This window comes from Micromys minutus, assembly GCF_963924665.1.
Source record: "Micromys minutus genome assembly, chromosome: 33".
NCBI lineage: Eukaryota > Metazoa > Chordata > Mammalia > Rodentia > Muridae > Micromys > Micromys minutus.
The window spans coordinates 3472659-3490745 of NC_137968.1; the positions used below are offsets into that span (position 1 = coordinate 3472659).

At 47.1% G+C, this 18087-nt stretch overlaps 1 protein-coding gene across 3 annotated transcripts; it reads right to left on the reverse strand.

Moving 5' to 3' along the window:
* Positions 1-457: 457 nt before the first annotated feature.
* On the reverse strand, positions 458-8400 carry ZNF706 (zinc finger protein 706). Of its 3 annotated transcripts, none has more exons than XM_080909396.1 (4): positions 8241-8400; positions 4405-4541; positions 2918-3025; positions 458-2283 (listed from the first exon to the last, which is right to left on the reverse strand). In XM_080909396.1, the coding sequence occupies exons 1-3, from the start codon at positions 8383-8385 to the stop codon at positions 2930-2932; spliced, it is 378 nt and encodes a 125-aa protein (XP_080765522.1). In that variant the 5' UTR covers positions 8386-8400; the 3' UTR covers positions 458-2283; positions 2918-2929. The 3 variants fall into 3 exon arrangements, with proteins under 3 accessions (XP_080765522.1, XP_080765523.1, XP_080765524.1); XM_080909397.1 differs by lacking the exon at positions 8241-8400 and adding an exon at positions 7975-8175; XM_080909398.1 differs by lacking the exon at positions 8241-8400 and adding an exon at positions 7703-7943.
* Positions 8401-18087: the final 9687 nt, after the last annotated feature.

Here is an 18087-nt window from a genome sequence, read left to right on the forward strand (position 1 = left end):
GAGTTCCAGGATAGCCATGGCTACACGGAGAAACCCTGTCTCAAAAACAAACAAAAGCAAAAAGCCCTTACACCACCACCACCACCAAAACACCCCAAGTCTTGCTGTCACTACGAAGTTAACCATCCTAGTCCAGCGACTGGACTAGTATTTTGTTCTTGTAGGAGAGTCAATTCCTTCTTTCCAGTGCATTGCTCACTGCACACGGCGAGACTTCAGAATGACACGCCCTTTGTTCATTCTTGGGCAGCATCTTACACTCAGTCAGATACAGGGAAAACAAAGGCCAAAAAAAGAACTCACTTGCCATCCTCTGGATTACAAACTATACTTCAGAAACAATTCTAAAATCAGAGAGGAGGAAGAGGCCATGTAAAAACCTCTTAAAAGGTTCAAGAAATTAGACTAGTTTCGTTTTAACATCTTCTTTAATGAGACATTACAGCACACGTGAGGTCCCAAGTGTGTCAGCTAAACATGGGGGTGAGAAAGGAAACACGTTTAATGAGACCCCATTCCTTTGACAACTAACATATACAGAATACACAGAGATCGGTCCCCTCCTGTCTTTTCTATCACCTTTGAAGACACTGAAGCAGTTAGTAAACACTTGTCTGTTAAGAGAATCTCCAAACTAAATTACAAATGTCTGAGTTGTCGCTTTCTCCTTACAGCATATTTAACTGAAACACAAAATCGGACCATGCTGGCAGTCCCCATGCTAAGAACGAAGGTCCATCAACCATTCCCTGTCACCGAGATACAGAGTGAAGTGTGGTGTCTTCAGCTGCTCAAACGGTTAAATACAAGGTTGAAAATGTTTTATTCTGAATTACAACAGTGAAACAAACAAAAAGAATTAAACTGAGAATTGCGTACGGGCTCTGAAGAACCAGTTTGTTACTAGGAGAACATACATCTGTGTAAAGCATTTTCGAAAGCTCTACAATTGCCATTTAACTAGCATGTCTCTAAGGATCTACAAGGAAACAGGTAAAACTCCAATTCTAGTCGGCAGCGTTTTAGCAGACAGCAGATAGACAAGTATGAAAGGCAGGAAACTAAGAAACAGACGGACTGCACTTATGCGGGGCTGGGGACAGGGCTGCTGTGAGAATTACCAGCACTCTGGCTCTCCCTCGACACACCTTCCTTCAGACGCAGTGCTCAGTGTGCTAAGCTGGGCACTGACTGCCCAGGCCACATCACGAGGGCCCATTTGTCATCCCCGTGTCAGGGCCGCAGCGCTGAGCAGCTGTCGGTACCCAATGGCCTTCCCATTACATCAACATCTAAACGTGAGCTGGGTCACAGCAGACTTGCTTGTAATCGACAACACCAGAACTAGTCCTCTGGATGGACAGATGTCACCTCGTCCTGCTTTAACACTTTGCTAGTTCAGGTGGACGTCAGACTAGCCAGTCTTTGATTTCAGGAGCCAGCACTTCTAAGACTCTAAAATTAGAGTTTAACTTGAAAGACAAAGAATGTTCTGAAAATTAACCTGGAACAAATCATCCTAATCTTCCTGTCAAAGCAAAAATCCATTCATAAAATTAGCTAATTAACTTTCAAAATCTTTCAAAAATTATAGTTCAATTCCAAATAAAAGAATCTGAACAATTTGCAAAGACCCACTGTAAGACATAGGTCTTTCCAGGTCACACTTGTTCCTTCCGTCGCTGTCCAGAAGGGCTCGCTGGAACCCGACCGACTTTATGAATTGAATCTGTCATCTGCAGTGCACTCCCAGATGGACACACAGGAAATGGTCAGAAGCGGGGAATGATGGGTAACTTAACCTGCATCAGCTGCAGACAGTCATGTGCACGATTTCATGAGTCTGCTCTAGTTAACAAACCTGCCACTGAGCTAAGAAGGGAGAGAATTGCTCTTGCAACACTAGCTCAATTCATTTCTATAATAAGGCAAATAATAAGGAAATTAGAACAGAATTTCTAGAACCATTTATCCTGTGGTGTTGTAAAATCAAAGCACTACTTTATTAAATGAGTTATTTTACACAATATGAACATCAATATAATTACAATTGTAAAAAAATTTTATAACAAGAATGGACTGATTTTTAGATTTCCACACCAGAGTCAGCTGTACATTTACACAGAATTGTCTTTGCATGAAGCCCAAAGGGAACAGCATAAAAATGAGTGTTTCTGTAGCCCCTTTATTTTTTGCTGATCAACAGTTTGTTTAAAAAAGCAGCTGCAGGTTTGTTACCTAAGGTCTGAGACAGTAGAAGAGTCAAAGGTGTCATGAATTCACCTGTAAGACATAAGAAAAAGCTTCAGTGAATGTAATAACTGACAAGCATTCCAAACACCTCAAATGAAAGACTTTCAAGATATCCGTCTCTGGTGGATCTGTCAACGGGTGTTATGCACAGAACTCAAACACACATGCATATGGACGCACTGTTTAGGGGGCAAGGAATCCATCTGCACATGAACTTAGAACAACTTCAAGGAAGTTTCTATGGAGCATGCCTTATTCTGTGCTATATTTGATAGAGAAAAGCTCTGCCCAGCACTGTAAGCAAGTGAAAGGACGGTAATAAGGTGGTGACTGTCCTGGCTTTCTGGAGAAGAGCCTCACGTCTTTCATTCTTCCCTCAAAGTTGGCCAACATTCACTCATCCTCTCCCCACTACTTTTGGCTATAGTTGTAAAAACTTGAGTGTTTCAAAGGCATAAGAAAGAAAGGGTACAGAGAAAAGGGCTTTTACCAAGCGTAAGGTATTCTAGTACAACCCGAGGCGCTATTACTTAACTTTAGTACAAAAGTTAGATATTAAAAAGTAAGTCTCTGCTAGAGGCAGAAATCCATTCCACAGCTGAGGAGATCATTTTGTTCCCATATTCAAAACCAAGACCAAAAACCCAACAGAAAGATCAACTACCTGTAAACAACTTTATGCCTGAACGTCAGCCAGTTCTGGAGGAAGTGGGGTCTTAGGGTGCTTGCTCTCAAAGTGCTGCTTGAAGGTCTTGGGGTCTGGCATTTGTGTCTAGTTAGAAAGAATGCAAAAGAGAACCAGACTTTATGGAGGAAAGCAACACATGTAGCCTGTGAAAACCTTGAACTTGCTTATGCTAGACAATTACTGCAAAGTGCTTTTAAACTTCCACGTGTAGCATTTGAACAAGTATCTTACAGAAAGGAATTTCCAAACACTACACACATCAAGAGGAACAGCACATAAAACCAAGTATGTTATATTATTAACAGCACACAGAAAGCATTTTCCCGTAAAGTGTGTTACATTAGTTCTCACAGAACCTTGGCAACCACCTTTAGCTCCTACTACCACGCTCATTTTACCTAACAGAGAAACTACAGCCCAGAGCTGACTCTGCCCGAGAGCTGTTTCAGCTGTTTTAGGTTCTCCTAGTTTCATGTAACAGAGTAAAACAGTGACTCCCCTTGGCAAGTACATTCATTTATAATTCAAAACACTCTACTACATAGAACAAAAATACAGAGTGTTTTCATTATTTTATGACTTATTAGGTTTTTAAAGTGCATTACTAGGGACTGGGGAGACAATTCAGCAGGTTTAAGAGGACTGGGATGTGGATTCTCAGCATCCACATAGACTGGGTGGCACACATTTCACAAACCCTAGAGCTACTGACTGGAACAGGAACAGGGATCTCCACAGCTTGTGGGACAGCCAACTGGTGAGCTGTGGGCTCAGGGAGAGACCCTGACTGGAGACAGCGACGTGGGAGGAACAATGGATGACCTGTTATTTGCACATGTATGTGCGTGTGCACGTACACACATGCGCACGCATACACACACACATACCTCTGACATAAAATATGCCTTTAAAGGTCAGGGTATGCCATTATTACCAACCTAATGAAATCTAATTCCACTTTTCCTCTGTTAAAAAGTCAGAATCCATTCAATTTTACCATCATCATCTAGGCTCAGCACGCTGCGGATCCTGTTAAAGGGCCCCTCCCTCCTCATGAGAGCCTCCCTGGAGTGAGGACCGCCTGCTTCTTTGTAAGGACTTCAACAGTCTGGCAATCCTGTCCTATCAGATCTCTCCCTTCCACACCATCCATCTTTATTCAAGTACAGGGCTTAAAACACCGTCTACACCGCGGGCCAACCCTATGTTTTTCCTCTAGCACTTCATTAACCTCAAGATGGTGAACTCAGAGAGGCGAGACCTAAAGTTAGGCTGCCTAGACTCGGGCCTCGCTCTCCTTCCTGGCCGGATCTGCGGCATGTGAAGGTCACTTGTCCGTTGAACATCTGCACAACTCACACAGCTGCCTCAAGTAAGCATTTATTCTGCTGTGGGGATTTTAACCTCCCCACCTTACAGGGCGAGAACTGGCTACAAGAAGGCACCGTCTGGGCGTCGCTTACCCTACAGACTGTGCAGGTGTATATTAAGGCAGCTTTGGCAGCAGCCTTTTGATCATGTCCTTGTTTCTTCTTCTGTCCAGCCTGCTTTTTGGCATTTTTCTGCTGAGACTGAATCTTCTGCTGTCCACGAGCCATATCTAAAAACAAAAGATCAGGCACCAGAGTGACTTCCTCATTCCACCGAGCAGAGTAATATTCTCAGAGCTGACTACATTTCAGATACGGTCAGTGAGCGGCGTGTTGGATTTTCAAACACGCAATGCTGCTAGACGACGAAGGAGTGTATGCCTCACAATCCATGCTCAACAGAATCGAACGTAAGTGCATCAGTACAAGGATGTTCACAGGACCTGTTCTAAAACTACAGTTCAAGTATCAATGGTATAGGTAACACACAGAGAAAGGCCAGGCAGAAAAATAAATAAATCATTTCTAGCCATGTGTGGTGGTGGCACATGCCGAGTAACCCCAGCACTAAGGACGCAGAGGCAGACAGATCTGTGATTCTGAGGTTACTACGTTCTATATACAGCTCCAGACCAGCCAGGCCTACAAAAACATACCCAGTCTCAAGAACAAACAAAATAAATTATTTCTTCAAGTTCATATCTCTGTGTCGAGAAAAGAAGCCAGTTAGGAAGAAACCACATTGTATAAAGTTCAAAAAAGGAAAAACCACAGTAAAAGAGGTCAGTTTGCTATTTATGGAGTAATAACTGGGAAGAGATGATAGGAGAGGCATTCACAGGGTGCTGAAAATATTTATATTAAACTAGGTAATGATTATAAAGGTGTATGTGTTTAATAATATAAGATCAGTGCACAAAGTTGGGCATAAAGGTGACTCCCTACCTAAGCAAGAGGGAGGAAGGCCACATGTCCTTGCCAACCTGGCCCACAAAGCAAGACCACATCTCACTCCCAAGTTTACTGTATATGTATAGATTATTTATGTCTTTTTTTTTTTTCTTTCACTTTTCATGTACCTTCAAAAGTTTGGTACTCCAAAGTTTAGTCTTCCTTTACTGTTTGATTGCAAAGGTAGTTTCTTCTTGCTAGCACCCACTACTGTGACTTACAATTTGTGTACTTTAAGTGCTATCAGCTACTCCTCGAAAAGAGACGAAGGGACACAGCAACTCCTTTCAGTACTGAGGCTTCACTAAACTATCTGAAGTTTTCCTTAAGAGTTCTTCTGCGGCTGGAGAGATGACTCAGCGATTAAGAGCACTGACTGCTCTTCCAGAGGTCCTGAGTTCAAATCCCAGCACCACATGGTGGCTCCCATCCTGAGATGGCATCCAATGCCCCCTCTTCTAGTGTGTGAAGAGTGACAGCGTACTCACTCACCTTCATAAAATAAACAAGATAGACTCACACACATAGATATGTATGTATATAAAGAGCTCTTTCTGGCAGAGAAACATAAACGCCCACACTTATAGGCTCCACAGAGAGCAATTGTGAGGTCTATTCTTCTACGTGTGTTCTGGGGATCCACCTCAGACCCTCAGGCTTGACTGAAAGCACCTTCACCAGCCAAGCCACCTCACTGGCCCAGCTGCCCACACTGTAAAGACAAACGGGAACCCTGCTGTCAAGATACCTTTACAAAGCCGAAAGGTTCTTTCTAGTCTTCTCTACTGGTGACCTGGAGCAAACAAAAATGAGTTTAAACAGCTGTCACTTAAAAGAACTACTTTCCTGTTAAAACCAGACTCTGGCTCGACAGCACAAATTAAACCTATTCGCACAGGATCTACCAGAGTAGTGCTTTTGAAGTGTATTAAAATGAGATCCTATGCCACTGTGAACAGCACTGTAATTACATTTTAAACTTTGGAATCACTAAAGCCATGAACGTACAAGGGACCGTACTATGAAGAGGGCTGGCCTTTCCTGACTGCAGCCCTCACCAGCGACTAGATATAAAGTCAAGGGTGTCAGAGACAGTCTGGCTCTCCTTCCTGTCCCCCAGCCCAGTGGAAACTGACACTTACTGGACACACTTCCCACTAGATAGGAGGATAAAGCCAAGTACAAGAATGTTTAATGTGCTAGTCTAATATATGAACTCCATTCCTACCCAAGGCAAATATCAACTGTCTGTCATAAAAATTACACTTCATTTTTATGTTTTTAAACCAACACTGTAGCAATTCTAAGTTCAACAGCATATGGGGTGGGGAGTGTCTCACTACATACCTCTGGTTGGCCTGGAACTCAGAAATCTGCCTGCCTCTGCCTCCTAAGCGAGGGGATCTTAAGGCGTGCGCCACTATGCCATGTTCCAATGGCATACTGAAAAGTACGTTTTGATGGTGGGTCTTCAATTTATGTACACCAATGCTTTGAGAACAGTCTTAAAGTCCCCGTGTCTTAGTATCAGACCCTTACTAGAACATTCTGGTTGTCTAAAATAGCTTAACTCTTCCATACAGCACCACACATCAGCAATTCCAGAACTTTCCCAAGCAGCTCCTTTGATAACCTTTCCATGAAGTGTGCTGTAAAAACAATGCCATCAGATAAGCAGAAACTATTTTTAACTCTTGTACTTAGGGCTCTTCCTAAAACACAACAGCACACCTAAGATTTATCCCATTTTCCTTACCACCCACCAACGGTTACAAAAAGGCATGCTTTTCGATTAACACAAAACGTAACACGAGGCGAAGGAAATCTGTTCTAACCGGCTAGCTGTGTGGGGCAGGACCCTGACTCCTGAAAGCACAGTGGCACGGATTTCCTTAACGAAAGCAGAAATGCAAACGATCCAACCACCTGCTTTCGGGACAGCTCAGCTGACGATTTGCTCTCGACCCGACCATCAAGTTTTCGACAAGAATCTTGCGTGTAAACTGCTTCCCGATTGAGCGGGACAAGTTCAAAGGCGATAATAAATCGTTTGCACACGGTGAATAAAAGTTTTAGCTTGCCCGGGAGGCTGCAAATGAGCTACGAGCCAGGAAGAGTTCTTGGAATGCCAGGGCTCTTGAGGAGGCACCAAGTAAAAGCTCCGGCCCTAAGGGGCCCGCTTAAAGCCGAACAACTTACTCCGAGGCCGGGGAGCCAGGAAACGGGCTCACGCTCTGCAAGCAGCCAGAGCAAGAGGCCCAGGCCGGCTCCGCAGCCCGATCCCGGTTCTGAACAAGCCATTCGCGGGCAGACTCATCCCCACAGCTGCAGCCCGGCTCGCCCGAGGCCTCGGCGGCCCTCAGCCCCGCGCCCGCCCCGGCCTCCCTCCCGCCGCCGCGTGCCTCCCGCCCCGGCTCCCGCGTCCCGCGGCGCCGCTCACCCGGGCCGGGCCGGTCTGGCGTCCGAGGGACGGCGCAGCGCGAGAAGAGCTGGGCAGGACGAGCAGGGAAGGGAAGGGTCGAGCCTCCGCCGCCCGCAGAGGAAGGACGGAGCAGAGCCGGGAGCACAACAGCCCGCGCCTCGCACACCCGCCGCAGCGCGCGCCCGCCGCGCCTGAGCCCGAGGCAGGCCCGTCGCTCGTGCCCGCGCACGCCGCGCCGCACTCCCAGCCGCCTCAGCGCCGCCTGCCGCCCGCGCAGCCCCGCCCCTCACCTTCCTGCGGCGACTTCGCCCCGCCCCTCTAGCGCGCCCGCGTTCTTCCGGTCTGCCGGCCAATGGTAGCGCTCCCCTGTTACATAAGCGCGCGGGGGGCGGGGCCTAGGACGGGAACTGCAGGGCCCTCGCCCGACTCCCTTCTTCCGGCCTGCTCCCTTGGTGTGGCCCCGGCGCTTCGTCCTACCCCTGCGGTGTGTGACCTCCGGCCTGCGGGCGGTGGTCGGCAGAAGGGCGCGACAGTCACTCCTTCGTTTCTCACTCACCCGGCCTGGCCTCAGCCCCTCCGCCCTCGTTCTTCCCTGGCCAGCCGGGAGCCCTGGAAGGCGCTTGCCGGAGCGGCGGGGAGTCGCGCCCGGGGCCCCGCGTGACCGCCGCTCGGCCATGACCCCTTGCCAGGCTCGCTGCCATTGTTCTCTCACTGGTTCCGTGCTCGGGGCATTTTGACCTACCAGGGAGGGACTTGAGCCTGGAAATCCTGCTAAATCCTACCGGGCCCGCTAGGCCTGTGCAGGCCGGCGATTGGATTGCTAATATTTGGGGCAAGAATAGAAAGTCCCTCCCCACCACCTCTTGATTTAGACACCGTAGTAGACCTTAGATTAAGAGCGATTGCAGTTCTAACAACGAGAACATCTACTGGTGGTTAGAAATGGCGTTGTAGGTATCTGCCCTTGTAAATTCGTTGCCCTTGTACCTGCAATATGCTGCTTCCCAATTAGATCGAATTAGGTTATACGTATATATTGCATTTGTGGCCTTAGAAAAAAGATCACTATGTGGGCCAGACTGTCCTGGAACCCCTGACCTTTTCACCTTCACAAGGACTACATGACCATGTGTCACTATGCCCAGAGAATCTCAAATTTGCCTGGCAGTGTCCAGAGAAGTCGTTGAATAGGAGGATAGTCTACTTTACTTGGATTATGATAGCCTTGCGAAATATTGTTTAAAATAGCCAGAAAGACGTGAGCTGCTTACTCCCAGCAAGGCAGCTGGGCCCTGATTGGAGTGCGCTTATCTTTGATTCATTTCGCTTTTTACCGTCACAGGCCGTTAATATTCTGTTAATAGGATTGGTTTGTGGCTTTTCCTCCCGCGGCCTGGGGAAATACTCATAAAAGCTAGTCGTTTATTCATACCTCATTTGAGAACTTGATGAGAGCTGTAGGTGGAGTTCTCCATCTCAGGACTGAGCTTTGTTAACCCGGGTCTGTTGCTGTTGGGAATCCCTAGGGGTGATAGCCCCTGCCTTCTACCGGGCTGTGTGCACCCATTTTCACTTGAGGTAACTAAAAGTTGAGGATGCTTACGATGTTCTCAGGGGAATCAGAGTTTTTACAGCAATAAACAATGTTTCCTTTGCTGCGGGCTCATTATCCACACACTTTCTGCTTGGGTTTTGTTGGTGGTGGTGGTGGTGGTCTTTTTTTATCCTTGGGGGAGTCTGGCTGAGTCCCTTGTTTAAGCACTATTGCCTAGAGAACATGGGGTATTGGTTATTGGGTGTGGTGCTTAGGGCATTTGAAATACAAAGCCAAAAGGATGAAACCGGAGTGGGTAAGCTATAGTGTGTGTGTGTGTGTGTGTGTCTGTGTGTGTGTGTGTGTGTGTGTGTGTGTGGTGACAGTTGGTAGAAGGCGGGTGCCTCTGCTTTACCACCAGCTGGTGTCTTTCTTGCTTTGGTTACAGGAAAATGACAGTAAGCTAGATGTGAACTCTTAGGTCTCTGTGCGTATCTCTGTGTTTGATTTTGGATGCCACAAGTGTTTCTGGTAATGGCTTCCCTTTTCTGCTTGTAGGCGGTTGCTTTAAGATATTATGCAGTGAGAACTTGCTGATTTTCTCTCCAAAAATCCACCTCATGAAATGAAACTGCTTCTCTGGAGATGAAAGACGAAAGGCGTATTCGGTCTGTTTGGATGCCTGTTGGGGTTCCTGCAATGAGGGTCTTGGTGAGTTTGCACTGATTCTCAATGGAGACTCTATTTGAAGGGTTTATTGCAGTGTAGCTGTTGTGGGCTGACACCGAAATGAATGAGGTGGCACAGGATTTATTAGAAAACAAGAGACAAGGTCCAAGCTGGGCACAGAAACTCAAACCTATCACCCTAGTGCCCAGGAGAGTGAGGCAGGAAGATGGAGAGCCACCGATTTGAGAGGCTGTGTAGTGAGTTCAAGGGCAGACTGAGCTACGTGTCAGATCCTGTCTTTAAAAAAAGAAAAAAAGTAAAACAACACTACCACACCAGCAACAACCAAAGCAGGCTCACCACCGAGGCCCCCGCCTCTGTAGCACTTTCCTCAGAGACAACAGTAGGAAAACAACAATGGCCGCTTCGCTGTCTCTTTACAGGCCTTCACACCTTCTGCTTGAGGCTTTTCGAGATCCTCATGTCTCCTCTGTGTCTTTTAGCCTTGAAGGAGCAGGAGTCAGTCTTGTGACTCTGAATGTCACACTCACTTGAGATAACCCCTGCATTTCCAGCCCCCACTCCAACCTCTCTTCTGAGTGTGCATTGACAGTTCAGATGCCCCCTGCTCACTCGTGCCTCGTGCGTGACAGATACTTCACGTTAGTGTCAGATCACACTGGCTGTGACGCCGTTGACATAAGTAGTGCCTGTGTACAGTGCGACCAGGACTGTGACATAATAATACTCTTGGGTGGAAGGTAAATCTTGATTTCAGCAAAATTAAAGAAGTTTAAGCAGTAATGTGGGGCATTAGAAAATGGTCACAAAGAGGAAAGTACTCGCTCAGGCATGGGCTAGCCAAGAGGCACTCATTCAAACAGAACACAGTTTGTACTCTGAATACCAAGCACCATTGATTAAGGACATTGCAGAAGATCTAAGTGAACACAAAGGCACCGTAACTTTGTAGGTCAGAAGATCCAGAACTATAGCCGGGTCTCTGTCTCTGCATTGATGTACAAATTAAAGACAGGCCTGACAGAAAGCCTGCTGGCATCTTTGCATATGTTTAAAACTCTCTGGACTGAAGACATGGCTCAGCCCAGACGGTTAGGAGCACCGACTGCTCTTCCAGAGGTCGTGAGTTCAAACCCCACAACCACTGACGCCCTCTTATGGTGTGTCTGAGGACAGTGACAGTGTGCTCATATAAATAAATTAGTCTTTTCTAAAAACTGGGCTGAAGAGATGGCTGAATGATGAAGAACACGGAACTACGGTTGTTGGTATGGCGTGGTGGGGAGAGGATGGCCGCACACATCCGCTCATGAGATTGAGACAAACCCTCATAATACTGTTGGGCTTTGTCCCGTGACTTCTGTTACCACCTTGACAGAGCACCTGAGTCCGGTCGAAAGTGCTCGCCATAATGGCGGTAGAGAGAGCACTCTCCGTTGAGAAGGCTAGGCTGACTGTATGACAGGCTTCAAATTGGCAGTTCAGGCCTAAATCTCTGTCTCCAAGAACTGGGCAATTCCAGGCAGGCCCAGGCCTCAGAAGCTGCCCTGCCACCTGGCCTGAGGCAAGGACAATGGGTCAGCAGCAGTTTCCAGATTTCCCCAGCATGTTTCCAACCCCCCACACCCCGGTAACGGGTGTCCGTAGAGACGGACCCAGCAGATAAACAGATGAGGGGTCGCCTGTCCCAGAATGTCCCAATGTGCTTTCGATCAGGACTGGGAGCTCACTTGGGTGACTCTATTCTGGAGTCCGGGTATCATTCTTCAGCAAATCATGGACTCTTACACCATTGTGGTGGTGAAGAAAGTGGGCTCCATCCCAGTGGGGAAGGCGTCAGGTGTGAGGGGGAGGGCAGCTGTGCCTCTGTGGTCAGGAATCCCATAGATGAACTTCCTTCTTATTCAGTTCTGGACTCCATACCATTGAACGGCACTGCCCCAATTGAGAGTGAATCTTTCTACCTCAAACGGTCCAGAAAATGCCTCAGACATGGCCAGAGGTCTGCCTCCAAGGTGGCTCTAGCTCCTGCCGAGTTGACAATCGTAACTTGTCAAAGCGGCCAAATAAATTTCAACACTAGCATCAGAAATGCTTCAGTGGGGTAAATAAAAGTCAATAATCCAGTGGCAACTAGATGCCCATGAATGAGGTTAAGCTGAAGTACAAACCGCCCAAGATAACTAAGCCTGCGTGGAATGGAGAAGCTGAGGTATTTCTGTGCATGTCCACTTCACTGCTTGTAGGCAGCGTTTAATATAACCCTTGGCATGATGTGGGTGTCCAGGACGTGTTTATGGAATGAATGCATGCCTGGATGATCCTCCAAACTAGGTTAGAAGGCCTACAGGACACCTCAGAGCCTCCTCCCGCTGACAGCAGCAGTTGCCTTACTTGATGGTTCTAGCTTGTTAAACCGGCTACACCCATACAGGCTTTGAGCACCCTATGGCTCTGAGTTACACCTTTATTAACCAGCACCTCGAGTAGCACCTGGCACATAGTAGGTACTCAGTATGTGTGTGAATGGGTAAATTACAGGCAGTAGGTTATGAAAGAAATTAGAGATACCAGTGACTATTGGTCCAGCCACACTGAGGGTCTCCGTACTTCAGGGTAGATAAGACAGCATTTGAGAAGTGCTAGCTCCCCGCACGAGCCTTGCTCTGTTACATGATCTGACAGCCAAGGATAACCAGAAATCAGAGACCCCAGACAGCAGCTAGGATAGAAAGGGGCCTAAGCAACAGAAGAAAACTCAAGAGAGCCATCGGAGTCGCTGGCCTTAAGACGACACCAGAGTGCTCGGCTGGTGCTGTTTTAGGATAAGGAACACTGGGGAATGGAGTGGCAAACCCAATTTCAGTGCACTTCATCCACCTGCTAGTGGAGGCACCAGCTCAGGAGAAAGGCCGAAAGGTAAACTTGAAAACAGTAGAAAGAAGGATAAGAAAGCAAAGGATCTGTGAGGTTAGGAGGCAGAGGCAGGCGCACACAGGGAGTGCCAGGCCATTTGGGCTGTACAGTGAGACCCTGTGTAGACAAACAAGCAAACAGACAGGAAAAGACAACCGAGGGGTCATTTCAGGACCCGCAACATCCACCTGGTGAGGATTCCAGGAAAGAAGACAGAGGAAGCAGAGAAGAGCAATCGTAAAGTCTAATTGTCATCTCAGAGTCCCCATGAGTGAGTGTTGACACAAGGGGACACAAGGTAACACCGTAGAGCACTTGGCAGACAGCACAGCCTGTGCATGCTGAGGAAGAAAATGAATTCGTGTGATCGAAGAACTAAAAGCTGATGGAGAAAGACTTGGAACGTGTTGAAATATTTCCTTTCTCTGTGTTATCCTTTCTAGGAAGATGGGCTCCGATGAGGGAATAAACAAAAAAGGGGGCAGGGGCATATGCGCCAGTCCTAGGCATCTAGCCCAGGAGACGAAGGAAATATGGAAGAGGAGGCCAAGATGGCAGCCGGCAGACCAGTCAGGGTAATTTAATGCAGGAGAAATTTCAAGAGGCTGAGATTGATTGTTTCATAAGTATGAGTTTGTAGGGAGATTATATAACTTTAGATTTAATTGGTAATAAGGACATTGGGGAGGGAAAAAAAAATCCAAGAATAAGCAAAACAAGTTTCAGCTACTGGGAAGATTAAAAGTTACACAAGGCAACTTGATTAGCCCTCATCCTGTGGCTCAGCAGCAAGTAGCGTTTACATACTGCTGACGGTGTGCATGTGGAAAGCTGTGGGGCGTGTGGGGGCGTGTGCTTGCTTGCCACAGTGTGCATGTGGAGTTCAGAGGACAACCTGGAGTCAGCTCTCCTCTTTATGTGGGTCCCAGGGACCTAATGCGGGTCATTGTATGCTCAGACCTTTATCCACTGAGCCATCTCCTGAAATATCTCAACCACAAGTATAAGCTCCTTGAGATGATCAAGGAATGTAAAATCACTGTGAATGGCCACCCTAGTGTGGAGAAGACCTGAAAAAACCCATAGTGCCTTCTGCCATTGTGGGAGGTCCATATATAATGCACAAGGGAAGGGCAAAGCCCAAGAAACAGTAAATAAGAATGCAGTGTCTCCACAAATGCCAAAAGACGAAGTAAGTCTAAGGAGCTGCTGCTGAGAAGAGGGTAACAGGTTAGAAATGACTGATTTTCAGAGCTAGTGTTTACATTCTGTAATGTGTGCATTTTCATAAGACAAAATATAAATTAATAGAATGAAACCTGGCTTGTGCTGTGCTCCTGTGTACTGAGACTCTAGAGGTAGAGGCAGAAGAACCAAGAGTTCAAGGCCAGGGCTGGAGCGACGGCTCAGAGGTTAAGAGCACTGGCTGCTCTTCCAGAGGTCCCGAGTTCAATTCCCAACAACCACATGGTGGCTCACAACCATCTGTGATGGGATCTGGCCTGCAGTCATATATGCAGGCAGGATGCTGTATACATAATAAATAAATAAAATCTTAAAAAAAAAAAGAGTTGAAGGCCAGTCTGGAATATATGAGACCGTACTGGGTCCTAGGCAGTATACATGTCTTCACAGCTCTGACCTTCAGGGAGGTGTGTGTGTCTAGGTACTAAGGTTCCTGGCATCTCCCGGCAATTACGGTTCCTCCTTGTCATTCTGGGAAAGGACATACCTCACCTTCCACCATTCCATTTTTCTAGTTCCTTCCATACCATTCTTATCACTAGAGATGAAGAAGACGAATTAACTCGAGGGCAGGCTGTTTAGATTTATGTGTCCATTCCTGCCTCGCTTTGCTGTTGTTGGGCAATGGGGTAGGACCAAAACCAAATTCTTCTCCAGACAGAGGTCTGCACAGAGACTCACTGTGGGAGAGGCTTCTGCCCAGGTTGGCTCAGTGTGGTGGGTGGGCTTGAGGTGGTTGGAGGGACTCCAAGGCTCCTGCCCTTGTCCTTCTCTGACTCGAGTTGTCAGGGATTTTAGTGGTGGTAGTGGTGGTTATAAATTTTACATCTAACAGGCATCAAAACTTGCCCATCTATGTGAAAAACTTGAAAAGGAAGAGCCTGTATTACTTATATATAAAGTAAAAATTATATCTATACTCCATGGATCACACGGTTGAAGGATGAACAGAGGAGAATGTGAACTAAGTGAAACTACATGTTGAAATTTCTGTGATGTTATTAGCAATATTTTCTCCTGTATTTTAGACATTTTAGAGGGCTGACAGTCCTGGAGAGAGACCGCCCCTTTCCAGGATGTACTAATTCCTAAAGATAATAGTTTGCCTAGGAGTACACCTTTCATACACCCAAGTCTGGGTCCTCAAACGCTTCCTGTTTCTGCTGCCTCAGATGGTCGGTTTCCTTTCTGCCTGACCATCCCAGACCCACTACCAGGCTTATGAACCCGTACAGAGAGGGCCTAGCTCAGCAGCACGGAGCTCTGCTGAAGTTATGCAAGCTCCATCCATCCAATGAAGACTCTGGCCTCTGCCTTCCCTTCTCCCCTCTGTTTACCTCTGACCAAACCCTGTGCCCCCCTCAGAGCCCTGAGGTGGTTTGTGGGCCTCCTCTAAAGCAGCATAGTTAATACAGCTTCTCCCTGTGACGTGACGCTGTTCTTCTGTGTCCTCCTCCAGTCACTGATGAGTCACCCCGCCTCCATCTGAGGTTTGAAAGCCATCTTGTAGCAAAGACGAACTAGGTCCATTCCTGTTGATGACGAAACCTCTGTTTCTCAAGGACTGGGCTGTGCCCCACCTGTGACCTTCACTATGGAACGGCAACCATGTTTGTCTCAGAACATGTAAGAACCATCTTGCAACCCCGCTTTTGTTCCAAAAGGTTACGTGACCACCGGCGATTACCTAGTCACGGCTGTCTTGTTATACCCACCCTGCTCCTGTGTCGGCCTCGGGAGGTTGGGACCAGCTTGTTCTGCCCATGTTCTGCTCCGGTACCCTGCCGGTTCGCTTGTCAAGTCACACATTTGGAACCTTCCCTACCTATATCCCATAAAACCTTGTCTCCCTCATGCCCAGTGCTGACTTCTTGAAGCCCACCTTAGGGGAAGGCATCCTGGGTACGTGATTTTTTTTAAAGGTTTGTTTTAATGAATTGTTTGCTTTAATTAATTTGGCCATGAAGATCTGGGTTGGTGGCCTTTCTCCTCCCATCTTTGGGATCGACATCACCTCCACATAAATTCGGTGCTTTCAGTGAGACGGCGACCTACGTTTATCTGTTGTCTGTGTAAACCGAGGCATGCTCTACCTTCTGTGATCCTTACAGAGAAGATCCAAACAGAGCATTGTATAACCAATGCCTGATTTTATAGCTGGTCCCTGGGAGAGCCATGTAGCTTTCCAGGACTTCATGGCATACATCAGACCTGTCAGAACGGACAGACAGTGGCTCTTACCTACTTCTCTAGGACTGTTGGTCATGGAGTGTGTTACTAAGCTTAGGTCCCTGTGATCTCCTATATAAAAGTCAGTTTATTATTACCTAAGCTTCCTGAAGATAGTAGTAAAGGCTACAGTCTATCCAGCCCCCGAGCTGTGCCCCTCCAATGTGTCACATGCAACCTCCAGAGCAGGTCTGATGAGCCCTCACATATTTACTGATAAAGAAGCAGACGCCGTGAGATGTCTCTCACACTCTATCGTGAGGAGCTAGGGTAGAGAATTCCAATTTACCTGATCCCAGAACCTACACTCTAGCGTTAAGCCATCGCCGCAACAGGAATGACAGCCTCAACCCCTTAGCCATCAGAGTGCTTTGTTGCTGGTGCAGCATGTTTTATGGGTCACACTTGGAGTAGCCAGTGCTGGAACCAAATTTGTCCCCTGGCGGCTTCTCTGGGTTACACAGGGAAATACTTGTTGCTTGTTTCTCTGAAGAATGAGAGATTAGGAGTATTCCTTTTATGCTAACAATTTGAACTCTTGAGATTCAATCATAACTTTGCTATGATGTATTTATGCCCTTCTTAACTCCAGAGTTAATCCTGAGTATTTACCTGACATTTTAACTGTTTTTGTTTAATTTCACAAAGTCATTAAAACATGAAAGTTAAAGAGAACTACTACCATTGCCTTCAAATCCAAGGTCTGAAAAAAATAAACACACTTTTGATAAACGATTTGGGGTAAATGAAAATCTGTATGTGGCTTCATCCACAGCCGTCGAATGCCCAGCACACGGGGTATAGTTACAATTTTTAAGGTGAGTGTGTATACAAGTTAACCTTAGTCATTTTTCACTGACTAGCCTCGACTGGACTTTGTTCACGCTTGCTCATGTGCCAGTGGGGAGGAGAGATGATCACAGACCCTCTGTCACTGAATCTATGCCATGACTCATGGCTTACGTACGGATGATTATTTCCCTGTAATCTGTGACTGGAACCGAATGTTCCCTGCCCAGAGTTGTCCTTTAGAGATAGCCCAGGGATCATAGACGGCTGCTTGGCTCAGGACCGTGGACCCTGGTGTACCCAGCTGACCAGAGAGAAGGATAGGATTAACTAGAAATTGTCTAGTAAAATGATGTAAGTTTGGGTGACAGATGCAGCCAAGAGCAAGGGACACATTGAAAGAAATGGGGTGAGGTTCATGTTCCCTAGTTTTGAGTCAGAAGTTTGGGGGGAAACATATTTATCCTGATTTTTACTTCTGTAGAGCACACATTTATTATAATTCGAGGGGTCCCAGATGGCTTACTTTCCAACAGGTGATCTTTTGCAGGGGTACTGGAGTTGCAGTCGTGAGCTGGTCTGTCCTAGCAGGCCCAGCAGCTCCTTCTGCACGGGGCAGAATGCCCTTCCTGCGCTGTGACCATGAAACAGCAGAATTAGACCTTCAGATCATAATAATGCGAATGAACGTATCAGGTCCAAACTGCTGAAAGCGCAGCTGAATGGGCATTGGAGGAGGGTGTGCTTCTAGGTGGCACCGGGACATCTGGCTGCTGCCCAGTTAGGAAAGCGATGAATCAACCTGCCAGACAAGCCCAGCAGAGACGGAGCCAAAGCCCCGAGGTTGTGAGAGAGCTCTCCCGTCTTGTTCCCACAGATGATGTGTTGGGTTCAGAAGAGAAGAAGCAAAGAGCTGCCAAGAGACCCACTTCCCGGCACCTGCAGAGCAGCTCACAGGGGTGTTCCTGCTGGGCCGTGGCTGCCACAGCGGCTGGTCCGT